General features: G+C 47.8%; 1 protein-coding gene across 7 annotated transcripts in view; it reads right to left on the bottom strand.

Annotated features, from left to right (window-relative positions):
• Positions 1–1,113: 1,113 nt before the first annotated feature.
• Positions 1,114–14,787, bottom strand: part of Yipf1 (Yip1 domain family member 1) — a 42,172-nt gene continuing 28,498 nt past the window's right edge. For 6 of the 7 annotated variants that reach the window (XM_076934531.1, XM_076934529.1, XM_076934530.1 and 3 more), the window contains 2 exons: positions 10,527–10,654; positions 1,114–1,624 (listed from right to left, as the gene is read on the bottom strand). In XM_076934531.1, the coding sequence (XP_076790646.1) occupies positions 10,565–10,654 (90 nt within the window). In that variant the 3' untranslated portion in view covers positions 1,114–1,624; positions 10,527–10,564. The remainder of the gene's footprint in view (positions 1,625–10,526; positions 10,655–14,787) is intronic. The other variant, XM_034504007.2, reaches the window with a different exon arrangement.

Genomic DNA, 14,787 nt, shown 5'->3' on the forward strand with positions numbered 1-14,787 from the left:
AATAGAAGTTGATCTGAGTCCTTGTCCAGGGGCAGACTTGGCAAACTCCAGTCTGGGACTGGGGATGGGGCCTAGGAGGAAATAAGGTTTTGGTTCCTGGGAACCTGTCTTTTTCCCTTGAAGAGACCAGAGCTCTCAGTTCCAAGGCCGCTTGTGCTCGGTCCATAAGGTAACATTACTTGACTAGCTGCCTGCAGACTTCATCTCACTGTATGATAGCTTTCTGCTGACTCTGTCCCATCCTCCCCTACCCCAAACACTGTATATAAGGTGCTGTACTTCTTGCTGGGCAGAAGACATAACTTATGCAAGACCTCTTGATCCTGAACTTTCGTGTCTCTTCAGTGTCTCCCTCTCAGGAACCTGTTATTGAACAGCAGCCTGCTGGCCTAGGTCCTTGAAAACCTTGTTTTCTGCTCTGCTTTGCTCATGTAATTCACCAGCACCCACTAAGCAAAGAGTAAAGCCAGGCTACTACTACGTCTAGCATATCTGCTGTGCTAGATGCTTCTGTCTGGTAGTCAAGCTTTCTGTTTAGCCACTCTCTGTCCTCATGGGTATTCAACCAGTATGCCTGGAAGAACTGGTTACTAGCGCTCTGCTTACATGTTCTTCCTGGAACATGTAAGACAGGAAGCAGAGGTTTAAGGAACTGAAACTTGGGGCTGGAGATGCTTAGTGGTTAAGAGCGTTGACTACTCTTCCGGAGGATGGGGGGTCCAATTCCCAGCACTCACACAGGGGCTCACAACTGGTTTGTAACTCCAGTTCTAGGGGATCCAACACCCTCTTCTGACCTCTGAGGGCACTAGGCACACAAAGACACTAAAATTTACCTGTTTATAGACCCTCCCAATAGGCCCCTTACTGTCCCCTAAACATGTTGTTTTCTGTCCTTATGCCTCTGCTCACCGTGACTCTACCACCAAATCCCTTTATGACTCTGCTGAAGGTGGATTCTACTATGAACCCCCATGCTTTCAACTGCGTACTTGGGACTCATCTGTAATCACAGTACTTGGGAGGCTGAAGCAAGAAGAACATTGGTTTAAAGCTAGCCTGGGCTATATAGCAAGGTGTTGTCTCAAAGAAATAAATCAAAACAAAAATCCATTCATCTTATAAGATTATGTCTAAGTGTTTATTTCTGTGAGGGTTTCCCCAGGTATGAAGTGTGTCCTGTGTATACATTGTTATGGGGTTAGCAGATGAACTGGGCATCCAGGTCTTACCATGCTGCTCAGACTGATGCTGCCCGGACTGGCCTCCAACTCCTAGATTCAGCGACCCTCACCTAAGCCCTCCCCTTGCCTGCCCCACCCTCACCTTTCCTCCCCAGTCGGTTTTAGTCACAGTAATGGTCAGTATGCAGGAAGAAAGAACGAACATACACGCTAAGCACCCTCACTGCACTTTACTTTCAGGACTGGGCTCTCAGGGCCCCACACATGCGAGGCAAGTGTTCTACCAGGTGCCTGACACCCCAGACCAACTCTTAATTCTTGTTAATGGATGATGAGGCTTCAGTGTGAAGACAATCAGTTTCCTGCTGATGCTGGCCATTCTGTTTTCCAGTAGTTGATGCTGTGTCCAGAAGAGCCACACCTCCCCAAAGGTTAGAGAGCTGAAAAAAAAAAAAAAAGTGAGTTTAAAGATAAAGATCCCGGAACTAAGAAACAGAAAGGATCTTCAACTTCAGTATCAGGGCTGCCTGCTGCCCCCAGACACAGATCCCGAACTTACACTCAATGCAGAACATTAGGGTATAGCAATGCCTAAGTTTTTCCTCTACTTTCCTCGAAACCCAGATAACCTTCTCCAACCTGGACCCCCAAGATTTGTTTAGCCCTCTTTCACCCACTTCCGTGTGGCACCATTGTATTAAGGTGTAGGTATGATATGATATGGAGGGACTTAAAAAGATCTGAGACTAAGGAGATGGCCTAGTGGATAAAGTGTTTGCCATACAATCATGAGGATTGGAGTTTAGATCTCCAGAACCTACATAAAAGCCATGTGGATGTGGTGACCTCACATTCCCATGCTTGTAACCCCAGAGCCCAGCAGAAAGAAATAAGGGATAAACCCAAGACAAGCCAGCTAGGTGAACTAGCCAAATCAATGAGCTCCAGGTTCAGCAAGAGACCTGGCCTCAGCAAATGAGGTGGGTAATGATAGAAGACACTTGATTTCAACCTCTGGCCTCTGCATGCCTATACACGTATACAAACACCCACCGCCACCCTCACCCACCCCCATACATACATGTGAACATACATACACACAAACACAAAGGAAAAGACCTGGGAACTTGTTGGAAGGAAGCTCCTTAGACTCAGGATGTTTTAAATGGAGATGAAACATTCCCTCGGGCAGGGAAGCTTAATGAAGACACAAGTAAACAACTCAAAAGCTTCAGGAAATTCCTGAAACTGACCAGATTTACTAGCCCCTCCCTCTCCAAGTTGACAGAAGGACTTGGGACTGTTGAGAAAAACTCTCAGACCAGCTGAGCTGCCTGGAAGAGACACTTTCCAACCTGTCGAGCTGCCCGCCAAGTTGCCTGCCAAGTTGTGCATGAGCTCCAGGTTTCCAGCTGTTTTGAGTTATTATTCATGTGATGCGTCTGGTGATGCAGCTGTCTTGGAGTTGTTTCTGTTCCTGTAAGTAACCCCTCATCCATACTTCTATAAATAAACCCAACAAACTCCATAGTATGCTGAGGTACACTTTGGAGGTATCATTTCTTTGACCTGTTGTTGGTTCCCTCTTTGGGGTGAGTAGACATTTATTCATGTCTCCCAGGAATAGTGACACAAAACAGGCCTGGAAAGCTAACTGTAGTAGTTGAAACAAGAGGTTAAACGTAAGGGCATGAGGAAGGACACAAAGATTAAGGCAGATCATGACAAACTAGGGAGCTTGGATCTTCAAAAATGGTGTGCGTGGGTGTGTTTTGAGATAGACTGGGATTGCGCTTGCCTAGTGACACAATGTGGAGGATGAGAGAGAAGAAAGTGCATTAGTGTTGGGATTTATAGCCTGGAAGGCTGTTTTAGTTCTTTGTCTTGTTGCTATAACAAAATACCACACAGTGTAGCCTAAGGGAGGCACGGTTTATATTGGCTTACAGTTCTAGAGCACACGGTACACCTTGGCAAGACAGGGATGGTGGCAAAAAGAGGTTTTGCAGGTTGTACTGCATCCTCAGGCAGGATGCTGGGAACGAGGAGTGCTAATGCCCAGTCTGCTTTCTTCTTTTTATGTAGTCCAGGACCCCAACTCATGGAACAGTACTGAGTACAAAGGGACAGTACTGCCCACAAGGACCCTAATCTAGATGCTCAGGCATGCCCAGAATTTTGTTTCCAAGGTGACTCTAAATCCTACCAAGCTGACAACCAAGGTGAACCATCACAGTGATTGAGAGGTGGGTTTCTTCCTCCTCTTCTACCTCCTCCTTTCCATCTGGGATTTATTTAGAGCATTGTGTATATGAGACAAGTCCTCAGCCACTGAACTGTATCCCCAGCCCGTTTGCCTTTTTAACTTCTCTCAGTTTCTCACAAAGTTGCCCAGGCTGTCTTTAACACTGCCCTCCTCCTACCTCCATTACCTGAGTAACTGGGATTACAGCCTGCTCCTTCAAGTCTGGTGACTAGGTAATTTTTGTTTTGTTTTATTGATACTGGAGATGAAACCCCAGACCTATGAATGGATTTTTGTTTTGTCTGACTTTGTTTTGTTTTTGTCCCCACCCCAAGGCAAGGTGGTAGCTCTGTGTAGCCTTGGCTGGCCTGGTCAATCTAGACCAGTCTGGCCTCAGACTCAAAGATCCACCTCCCTCTGCCTCCTGAGTGCTGGGATTAAAGGCGTGCTCTACCATGTCTGGCTTCTGTGTATAGATTTCTTAATTGTATTGAATACCTATGTGCTAGGTCCCATCCCAGACCACAGGCACAACGATGAATAAGCTAGGTATGGTCTCAACTCTCAAGAAAGTTAGCCTAGCAGAGGAAGAAACAGGACCGAGAAACTCATATAGCATGACTTAATTATAGATGACTGAGACTCTGCCCTTGTATGAAGTCAGAGGCAAGTGTGAATGGCGATGCCATTTGTCACAGCAGGGAAGCATACTAGGACACTAGTATCCTGGAGAACCACTTTAGCTTGGGAGACAGCAAAGCTGAGGTACCTCACTGGGGATTTGTGAGAGAGGGAAAAAAGGGCTTGAGACAGCTGCACAGGAGAGGGGGTCACATGCCAGAAAGTGTTTCAAATGCACAACCTTTGCAGATGAAGAGCTCCACGGAGGGCTTCCCAGGGCAGTGTCATGTTCAGTTGTCTGTACTGGACTAGACCACAAAAGAGTATGAATCCCACCCACACCACCACTGCCTGGGCTGCAGTGTTCCAATCAGAGGTTTCCACTGATGTGTCTCTTTACTTTAGAAGGGCTTTGCTCTGTGTGATCTGTGTGATCTGACGTTAGAATGTAGAAGCCAGTGCTCTTAACTGCTGAGCTCTCTCTCCCAGCACTATAAAGATAAATAAAAAAGTGAACCGAGCAGTGGTGGGGCGCGTCTTTAATCCCAGCACTTGGGCGGCAGAGGTAGGTGAATCTCCAAGTTCGAGGCCAGCCTGGTCTACAGAGTGAGTTCCAGGACAGTCAGGGCTACACAGAAAAACCCTGTCTCGAAAAACGACAAAAACAAAACAACAAAAATGAAAAAGAAGCAACTTTACCCAAATTCTAGTTGGGTGAACCCATGGTTTTAACCAGGTTACTTACAGAAATGTAGGCAGCAGTCAGCCAGTTGTACCATGGAAGGAGGCCCTCCTGTGAGCCTCCTTGGTTGCTTAGATATTCTTTGGGAGGCGTGGAGCTTTGTGAGTCCCACCCCTTCCCTGCATGGGAATGTTAGCCAGTCCAACCTTATGAGGGTCTTGTGAGTGCAAATAATTACAACTGTCTGACTTCAAGACAGTACCTGTCCTGTCAGGCTGGAGGTCCACAGCTACCTGTTCAACCTCTCAGTGAAAACTTTCTACTGTCAATAAGAAAATGATTGTGCCGACCCAGTTAGCATCCCAGGTCCTGCAGTCTATCTCAAAAAGGGACGGGAGAACAAAGAGGAAAAAGCAGAGGCCCAGAGACTGGGAAGGGATTTTCTAGCAGGCCACCGCTAACATGTCTGGTGTGGAAAGGACAGGACACAGTGGGGCTGACGGGGTAAAGACATGCAGGCTGGAGGACATAAAGGGAGATTCATGGAGGGTAGACCTGATGGGGGCAAGCACGCTGTATAAATGTATACGTCTCAAGGAATTAACTAAAATAGTGTAAAATAGAAATTTATTTCCAAGAGAGGGTCTCGATATGTAGTTCTAGCTGGCACGGAACTTGCTACATAGACCAGGCTGCCCCTGAACCCACAAATATCTGCCTGCCTCCACCCACTAAATGCTTGGATTAAAGGCACACACCAACACACACACTTGCACGCACACACACACACACACACACACACACACTCACATACATACACCCACTCACACAAACACGCCATATTTTTAGCAATGGGAAGGGGACAGCTTGCAGTACAAAATAAAAGCCAATTTCATAATAAAAGAACTAAAGTGTAGAAACCTGGGGAAATGGTTTGTACTTTTAACTTATGAAATAAGAACTCTTGGGCCAGCAAGATGGCTCCAAGGACAAAACAACTTGTTGTCTTTATCAGTTCAATTCCCAGGACCCACATGGTACAAGGAAAGAAACAACTCCCTCAGGATATCCTCTGGCCTCCCACACTGTGCCATCTTACACACTCACACTCACTCACACATATATACACATGCACATATACTCACACATGCACACTCACACACTCACACATATACACACATGCACACACACATGCTCACACACACACATATATACACTCACACACAAACAAATGCACACATACACACATATCTATATGCATGCATGTTCAAAATGAATAAAAAAAAGTAAGTGTTCATGGCATAGGCGAGAGGAAGGATGGCAGCTTCTAAGCCCATGTGTCCAGTCAGGAGGATTTTCTATACAAAGGCCTCTCCAGCAACCCTTTGTTCATCTATTAAAGCCCTCATCACAATGCAGTCTGACTGTGTGCTAGCTGCTCTCCTCTGTGCACTCGTACTTGCCACTGCTCGTGGGAGGTGCCTTGGCCCGGATGTGGTCTTTCATACAATCCCACAAGCCAAAGCAGGCCTTCCCACATAGCTTCTGGAACTTCCCAGGGTCTTGACATAGGAAATGCATCACTGAGCCCAGGTGATAAGTCAGTGCACAAGAAAGGACAGATGCAGACACTCTACTCCCTGCTTGACTTATTCTGGGGCAGCTTCCTGCTTACCAGTAATTAGAGGCTCCCCGAGGAGACCAGTGCTCCCAGGAGAGGGGAGGTTAATGTTCTCACAAGAACTCATTCTGGCTGAGCCATTCCCATGCACAGATTTATGCAGGGGAAGTTACTGTTGAGATTCAAAGCTGTTTTTCTTCAGTGAAAGCTAGGAGCCCAGAGCTTACAGTAGAAGGCACAGCCAGCTCGTAAATCCACAGTGCCTGGGCCTCTGAACAGCCCCTCTTATTGGCAAAGCGATGGATGCTCTGCCAGGGAAGGCGGCAAAGAAGCTGTTCATCACTATCTCATTTGGAGACTTGACACCTAAATGGAGACGCCCCAGCTCACAGATGTGTGCACAGCCCAGAGGTGCCAGCTCTGTGCAGACCAGATTGGACATCTCTTCCCAGACCCTGCACCAACTAGCCAGAGGATCAAGCACCAGGAGTAGTGAGTGCATCCAGCTCCTTAGTACTAAAATGCAAAAAAGAGTCTTAAGTCCCTGCTCAGGAGTCAGGAGCCCTCATGAGCTTGATGGTGGGCAGTCTAGACTAAGGAGACAGTAGCTGCCTGTGTTCTCTCTTTCCTTCTCTAGCAGGACTCAGTGTCTTCTTCTCAGAAATGCTTGCTTCTAAGGTACCACCATGTTCCACTGAATAGCCCAGATTGTCCCCTTTCCCAAGCCATGAGAAGTGGACAGCTCTTTCAGAACTGAGTAACTAGTTGCTTGCACTTACTGTCAAAACCCAATTCAGACCAGACTCTCCTGTGATGCCTATGCCACTCCCTCCTGTACCCCACAGGGCTCAGTTAACAGCCTACTTCTCTAACTACTCTCTGCCTTGAGGCAGAGGCCAGATCTGGCTTTCCAGGTCCCATAGAACTGCCCCAGTGAGGGTATGAGAGGCAATGAAGGTCTGAGCTTCATGTAAAACTCTCATCCCTGTGTGCCCTCATCTAGGTATGTCCTCACCTCACAAAGGCTGGTTCACCCTCCCCGCATGCACTGTTCACCTGTGCTGTTCATGCCAGCCAGGCCCCAGGCCTGCTGCTACAGAGGCCAAATCAAAGACTCTGTCTCATCCTCAAGGACTTTGACCTAAGGACTGCCCTGCAAGGCTGTCTCCATCAACATCAGAGGAGTCCATCTGCAGAATGAGTGACATGATACAGGTCCATGCTAAGGGAGCCACACAAACCCACCTACAGAGTGAAAAGAGAATACTAGAACCTCTATTTACATTTCCACAAAAACTTAAGTTTCAATAGTTACCATATGAATTGACAAAAGTATGTGCAAATATGTAATGCATACATCACTGGTTTGTACTGGATAAGGAATGGAAAAGGGACTCAATGGTGGCTGTCTCATGCCCTTATATAACTCCCTCCCCACTCCAGTGTAGGCTAGACCTGTGACTTGCTTCTAACCAACAGAACAAAGCAAGGGAAAGACTCACTTTCGGGTCTGTGCTATCTAAGGCAGTCATTTCCATCTTGCTAACAGATTCTTATGGACCCCTTGTCCACTTCTGGCTTTGATGAAGTATGCAATCATATGAAGAGACCTATATGTCAAGGGGCTGACAGTGGCCTCCAGACAACAGCTTGCAAGGCTCCCTCATTCTCATCAGCCATAAGGAACTAAACCCCACCAATGATCCTAAGGAGTAAAGAAGTTCTTCCCCAAGTCTGGCTTCTGGATGAGCCCCAGCTTCAGCCTGCACATAGCCACAGCCTTGTAAGAGGACCTGAAAGTCAGGATGAAGCCAGGGAAGCTGTGTCCAGATTCCCCAGCCCACAGAAACTGGGAGGAGGCAGCAACAGACACAGGATCAGACTCGCCATGAGCAAGACAAGTAGTCAAGAAGCAGGTGCTTTGAACTACAGCTCTCTAGACCAAACAAGAGGGCATCACATTCTGAACGGCAGCAGTGTGGCCCATAGGTTTCAGAGGTAGAAAGAATGTCACCTCTAAAAATTGGGAAGGATGGGCAAAGATGGAGGCTGGCTCTCTGAGACCTGGGTTCAAGTCCCAGTTCTGCTACTCAGCAGCAGGTGACCACAGTCAACAACACACAGTCACACTCCTCATCTACACAAGCAGGCGGACAAGGCTGGGAAGAGACACCAATGAGAGAGAGCCGGGGAGCGTTCTGTGCAGTAGGGTATGATAGGCATGTTTGCCCCCAAACTCAGGGCCGTGAGCAAGGGACTGCACGCTCTTGGCTGTGGCTCCATTCATACAGCTGAGGAGGAAGACCCAGCCTACTCTGGTCATCTTTGATTCTAAACTGCATAACCTTGAGAAGAAAGGACTGTGTCAGCCAGGAAGATGTTCCCAAGGTCACAGGAGGTACCTTTAATGATCATAACTTTAACTTGAAGGGCTTACAACTGAATTTCTCAGTGAAGAAAGAAAATCCCCACGTTTTACGAAATATCAAACTAAAATATCAAAGCAGAGTCAAGGGGACTACCACATTCAACATAAAGGAGCAGCGTTGTCAGCGGGACAAAGGCTTCCATTTTACCACTGAGTGCCTACTTGCTACTGTCTCTAAGCAAGACTACGATCTTCTCATATGGGCCGTGTCCAAGTTACCTATGGCTCAAATGCACCTTGTAAGTACCAGGTAAAAATAAACTTCCATTCTCCTTCTATGTGGCCACTAACTGGCTGGTGGTTGCACATCTCCTTTGCCCTGGAAGACAGGACAGCCAGTCTTCACAGAGCAAAGGCTCGTCCCACAGTGAGCTCAAGTGTACTTCCCATACAAACATTTACTGAGCACTCACTGCATACCAGGCTATACGGTGGACAAAGAAATCCATCCCTTGTCCTCACGGAGCTGACGCTGGTACATGGAGGACAGATGGATGGCTAAATGACTGAACATATTAACGAATGGGCAGATGGACATGCAGACAGTGCTCTGAGCACCAGAGTAGAACATAATACAGGGCGTGTCAGGATCACCAGGAAGCTGATACTGTGGGAAGGGAAGAACATTCTAGACAACGAACGGAACTGCCAGTGTGTGCATTCCAGCAATAGCATCGGCCAAATGTGAGCATGGGAGCAGAGACAACCCAGAACCTGTGAGGGGACACAAACTTGGGGGACTCCCATGCTCCCATCATCCCTGAGAGGCCTTGGCTGGTTGCCAGATGTAGTGTACCCCTTGCTTCAGTCTGTGTCAGGGAAAAGCGGGCCTTGCTCTGAGGACAGTGGCCCCGAGGTGGCAAGGGAGTCTAGGGCGAGAACACTCATGACAGACAGTGCTGCGCCAGGGTCAGTACCAGCTGGTGCTACACAAAGAAGCCTCCCCTGTCCCGCATGAAGTACCAGGTGTAGTTCAGACATGCTTGGAACAAGTAACTGCAATGTAATCAGTAAGTGTCCCTCCTCGCCAAAATTCATCATGGCGTGGATGGAGAAAGTACTTGCTTAGCTTGTACAAGGTCCTGGGTTCAGGTTCAGTCCTCAAAGAGAGGCAAAAGAGGAAAAGGCATCCTGGACATGATGACACACACCTACCTGTAACACCAGCACTTGAGAACCAGAGGCAGGAGGATGAAGTAAGTACAAGAGTTCAAGTTCAAGGTCATCCTTGGGTACACAGTGAATTGGAAGCTAGCCTGGGCTACATGAGAACTTGTCAAAAAAAAAAAAAGGACTAAGAAAGTAGAACAGGAGGCAAGGAATAAGTTACAGAGCTGGATCTTTTCCTTGCACTCTAACCTGCTCAGCCAACCATTCATAGAGGAATAACTTCAGAGGTCCTGAACACATGAAGCACAACAATCTCCAAGCCCTCGCAGAAATCTAGGGGTTCTTCAAGAGAGGGCAACACAGGTTTCAGAGACCAGACTGAGACGTCACAGAATGCAGAGAAATCACTGGGACAGTTAGGAAGTGGAAGAAACCCTTCCGTGCCGCTGGACAGCGTAGTGGGAGTAGAGAAGGTGGGTGTGATGGCCAGAGCAGGGACCCCGTCACCTCAGCATCTACACGCTCATGCTTCTCTGTGAGGAGAGAGGCACATTTGGGTTCTAGCCTTTGCAGGCTCTAGCTTTTGGACCCTGATGCTCCTGCAGAGCTGATGCACCTTCCCATCTGTGACATACCACGCAAGATGAAATGCTTTCACCACCTGCTTTCCCCATCAGCTGGATTTGGCCGCTGCTACTGTCTGGTTGGGAGTGGTTATAGCTGCTGGGAGATGGTCCATCTCTGGAGGGTCAAAGAAATAAGCCTGCAGGAAAAGACACACAACGAGGGAGCCGTGTTAACAGTCTGTGGGGCCTCTTCCACATCATATTTGTTATCACACCAAACTGTAGCCACCTCTCTGTGTCTCCCTGACTCAACCTTTTAAAACTTAGCTCCGTTCACTGGTATGTTGCATGCCTGACTCTTCCCACCGACCTTGAGGGGCTGTTACAATGATCTCACGGGGCAGGTGAGGAAACAGAGGTTGTCTCTGGATAAGTGAGCATGGCGTGTGAGCGGTGGAGCCAGGATTTAAATAAGAGTGTGGCAAGAGCTTCCGCTCACCACCCTTAGCTGCCAGGAACCAGGAGGAGGTGGTGGGATGGAGGAGGCAGCAAGGAAGATCTTCCCTCCTGCCTTAAGGTCAGAGGACGCTAATGTTAGCCCAGAAAAACACCAGTCTTGTTAGTCTTGAGCAAGGGAGGGTGAAGCTGTTACCATCCCAAGGGCCACTAGATACTCAGGATTCCCTTGGCATTGGTGGCTCAGAGGAGGCATTTTCAGCAGCTCTGCCCTTATTAGCCAGAAGAGGGCGCCAACACAACATGCTCGGGCTTCCCAGCCTGTTCCAACCTTCATACTAAACAGATATCTTTCTTTAGTTTCTCTGTGCTTTTCCCCATAAACTCCCTCTAGCTTATCAAACCTCGAAGCAAACCTTCGTTTAAAGGTTTTTCTTGCAGCTGTTTTCTGACACAAAGAAAGGAAACTCCTCTACTTGGGGGACATGAGGAAGACAGAGGCCAGAGAATCCATATATATCATCCTTGGCTCCTCAGGAGCACTGAGTGGGACCGCCAGTGACAGAGTGGCTCTCTTCCAGGCCACTTGAGAAAATGCTCTTCAGGACTCTATGGGTCTCAGAGATGAATGGTCTAGGTTCCTCATCTGCACAGCTACTAACACTGTGCCTCTAGACAGGCCTCTCTTCCTCCTCAGTTTTGTCTGTAAAATTGGAAAAAAAAAAATCATCTCTTAAAGGCTTTGTCTCCTAGTCTCTGCACAGCCTGTGATGTGGCAGAGGGTTTGTGCTCAGCCCAGCCCATCCTGAGGCATTGTGGTAAGTAGGTAACATTCTCTCTGAGTTCGGTGGTAATCATTCAAACGTAGGCTTGTCTAACTCTCGACAACCCACCAAAGATCCATGCTCTGTGCTTCCTTCACTGTCTCTGCCAGGTGTGTTCAGTGAAGACCTGGAGATCACTTTCCAGTGCAGTCACCAAGGGACCTTGGCAGATGTCAGGCTGCCACAAACATCAATGCACCAAAACCAAAGCACTAATCCACAGTTCCCGGGGGAGATGGAGAAAGCTGGCTAGGCTGTCTGGTTCAGCTGGTGCTCGCTCCTCAGCTCGAATGACTCCCCCTGCCGACTCCTCCCACTGCTTTCCAATAATAATAATAATGTCTTCTGATTACATGAACAGTTTTCTTTCTTTTTCTGTATGTGTGTGTCTACGTGCATGTTCACCTGTGTGTGGTGTGTATATACACATGTACATGTGTGTGCAGGCCAGAGCACAACCTCAAGTTTATTCCTCTGACACTATCCTCCTCCTCCTCCTCCTCGAAAATCACACCAGGTCCCCCTCACACGTAGGAAACTCTGGCTAACACCGAGCCTCGCCTGCCTCCGTCTCCCCAGTTGTGGGGTTACAAGCATGCACCATGCCCAACTCCTTCTATGTGGGCTCTGGAAACTGAACTAGGTTCCTCTGAAAGCCCTTTCCCAGCTGAGCTATCCTTCCAGCAACCCCCTGCTCATAAGTCAAGGTCTTGTTTTATACCTCTGAATGGCCTGGAACTCACTATGAGACCCAGGCAGGCCCTAAACTTGTGGACACCTTCTTGTCTCAGCCTCCTGAGTACTGGGATAACCAGACACAGCTGACCTGTCATAATTTTCATGCTGCAAAACTTATCCAAACCTTCCAAGGGGACAGACAATGCTACGACGTGCATGGTCAGTTCCTTCATCTAAGGAAAGAAAAAGGCGTCCAGAGTAATAACCAAGCATGGGTGTGCAAGCTGGACAGTATCCCTGGCTTCCTCTATAACCAAAGTGTGGGTGTGCAAGTTGGATAGGATCCCCAACTTCCTCTATAACCAAAGTGTGGGTGTGTGAGCTGGACAGGATCCCCGACTTCCTCTATAACCAGAGTGTGGGTGTGTGAGCTGGACAGGATCCCCAGCTCCTCTGTTTTTATTACTCCTTCTCCAGAAGAGAAAGGAGGAGCCATACCCAACACAGAGAAGACAGTTCAGACACAGGGCTCTGGCTTAACATTTGGCCATCAGGGGCCCTGTCTGCTCAGGAGAACACAGTGGCTTCTCCTCAAGAAGAGCCCTTCTCCCAACCGATACTTCTGGCCCAGAGTCCAGCACGCCCTGATTAGGAGATTTTTCAGAGCTTGGAAGGAGGTGCCTTCCTCCTACATCTGCCTCTCCACCAACTTCTCAGGCAATTATACAATGTGAAATGGTCAGGCCAGAGATGGTCCAGGGAGAGTAAAGGGCACAGCCACCACCTGACACAAGAGCCTTGGTCCATTTATGGCTGTGTGACCTTGGGTCCCTCCTGTGAGAGCATTAGTTTATAAACTGCACAGAGTGGCCCTGGAATGTCTGCTAATGCCTCAGATCAAAGCAGTAAAGGACCCTTCACAGTAAAAGAGGGGCGTCCATAGCCATGCCAACTGTCACAGAAGCCTGGAAAGAAACGAAACTGAGGTCATGACAGTTATGGTGCCTCAGTTTATCACTAAGCACCTCCCAGGTCGGGGCTCTTTCTGCTTCATAATAGTGCTCTCTTTTAGAGAGTTACTTATTTTAAATTATATTTGTGTGTGTGGGAGAGAGAAAGAGAGAGAGAGAGAGAGAGAGAGAGAGACAGGATATAGTGCATGATGCTTGGAGATCAAAGAACAATGTAAAGGAATTTGGTTCTTTCCTTCCATCGTGTGGGTTCTGGAGACTGAACTCAACATGGAGCCTGGCAGCAAGCACCTCTAACCACTGAACCATCTCATCTCATTGGCTCTCTTCCAGAAAATCTTGAGTGGCACGATGGGCAGGAAAGTTCAGTTGTGTCCTGACATGTCATGGGCAGAGCCTGAAGGTCCTGACACAGGTGCCATGTAATTTTTGTTTATATTTGTTTTAGGTAAGGTCTCTAGCCTGGGCTAGCCTCCACCTCCTTAGGTAGCTGAGGACAATGTTGAACTTTGATCCCACTTGCCTCTACTTCCCAAACAAGAGAATTACAGGTACACACCACAACACTCAGCTTATGTGGCACAGGGAAACAAACCCAGGACTCTCTGGTGTATCAACAAAGCTACATTCCCAACCCCAAAACAGGTTCTTTTAAATTTTATTTTTATTTTGACTTTATTTGGGTAGTGTGTGTGTGTGTGTGTGTGTTTGTGTGTGCACACGCACACATGCGCACGTTGTGAGAGAGATCGAGAGAGATGCAAAGAGTGCGCAGATTCATGTATGCCATGTTCCACGCAGAGAACATGCAGAACATCATGTACCTTCCACCTTACTGGCTTGAGATACAATCCTTTGCTGCACTGTAAGTTTGCTACTGGGCAAATCTAACTGGCCAGTGAGCTCCTAGGATCAACCTGCCTCCAAGCCCCAAGGCTGGAGTGACAGGCACATGTGGCCATGTCCAGCTTTATTATTTTTGTTTTTTCTTATAAGTCATGGTCTCACTATGTAGCTCTGGCTGACTTGGAACTCAGAGATCTGCTTGCCTCAGCCTCCCAAGATCTGGGCCTCAAGGTGTGTACCCACCATGCCCACACCCTTAGCTTTTTATATGGGTGCTGGGAATTCAGACTCAGGTCTTCATGCTTGTGGAGCAAGTGAGTTACCCCATTAGGCCAAATCCCTATTCCTCCTAAATGGGTTCTTCTTCTTTTTTCCTTATTTATTTATTTATTTATTTATTTATTTATTGTGTAAAGGTATTTTACCTGTATGACGGTATATGAACCACAAGTGTCCCTGGTACTCAGGGAGGTCAGAAGAGTATATTGGACCCCCTGGAACTGAAGTTACAGATGGCTGTAAGCCTCCATGTGGGTGCTAAGAACGGAATCTAGA

This window comes from Arvicanthis niloticus, chromosome 5 (assembly GCF_011762505.2).
Source record: "Arvicanthis niloticus isolate mArvNil1 chromosome 5, mArvNil1.pat.X, whole genome shotgun sequence".
Classification (NCBI taxonomy): Eukaryota; Metazoa; Chordata; class Mammalia; order Rodentia; family Muridae; genus Arvicanthis; species Arvicanthis niloticus.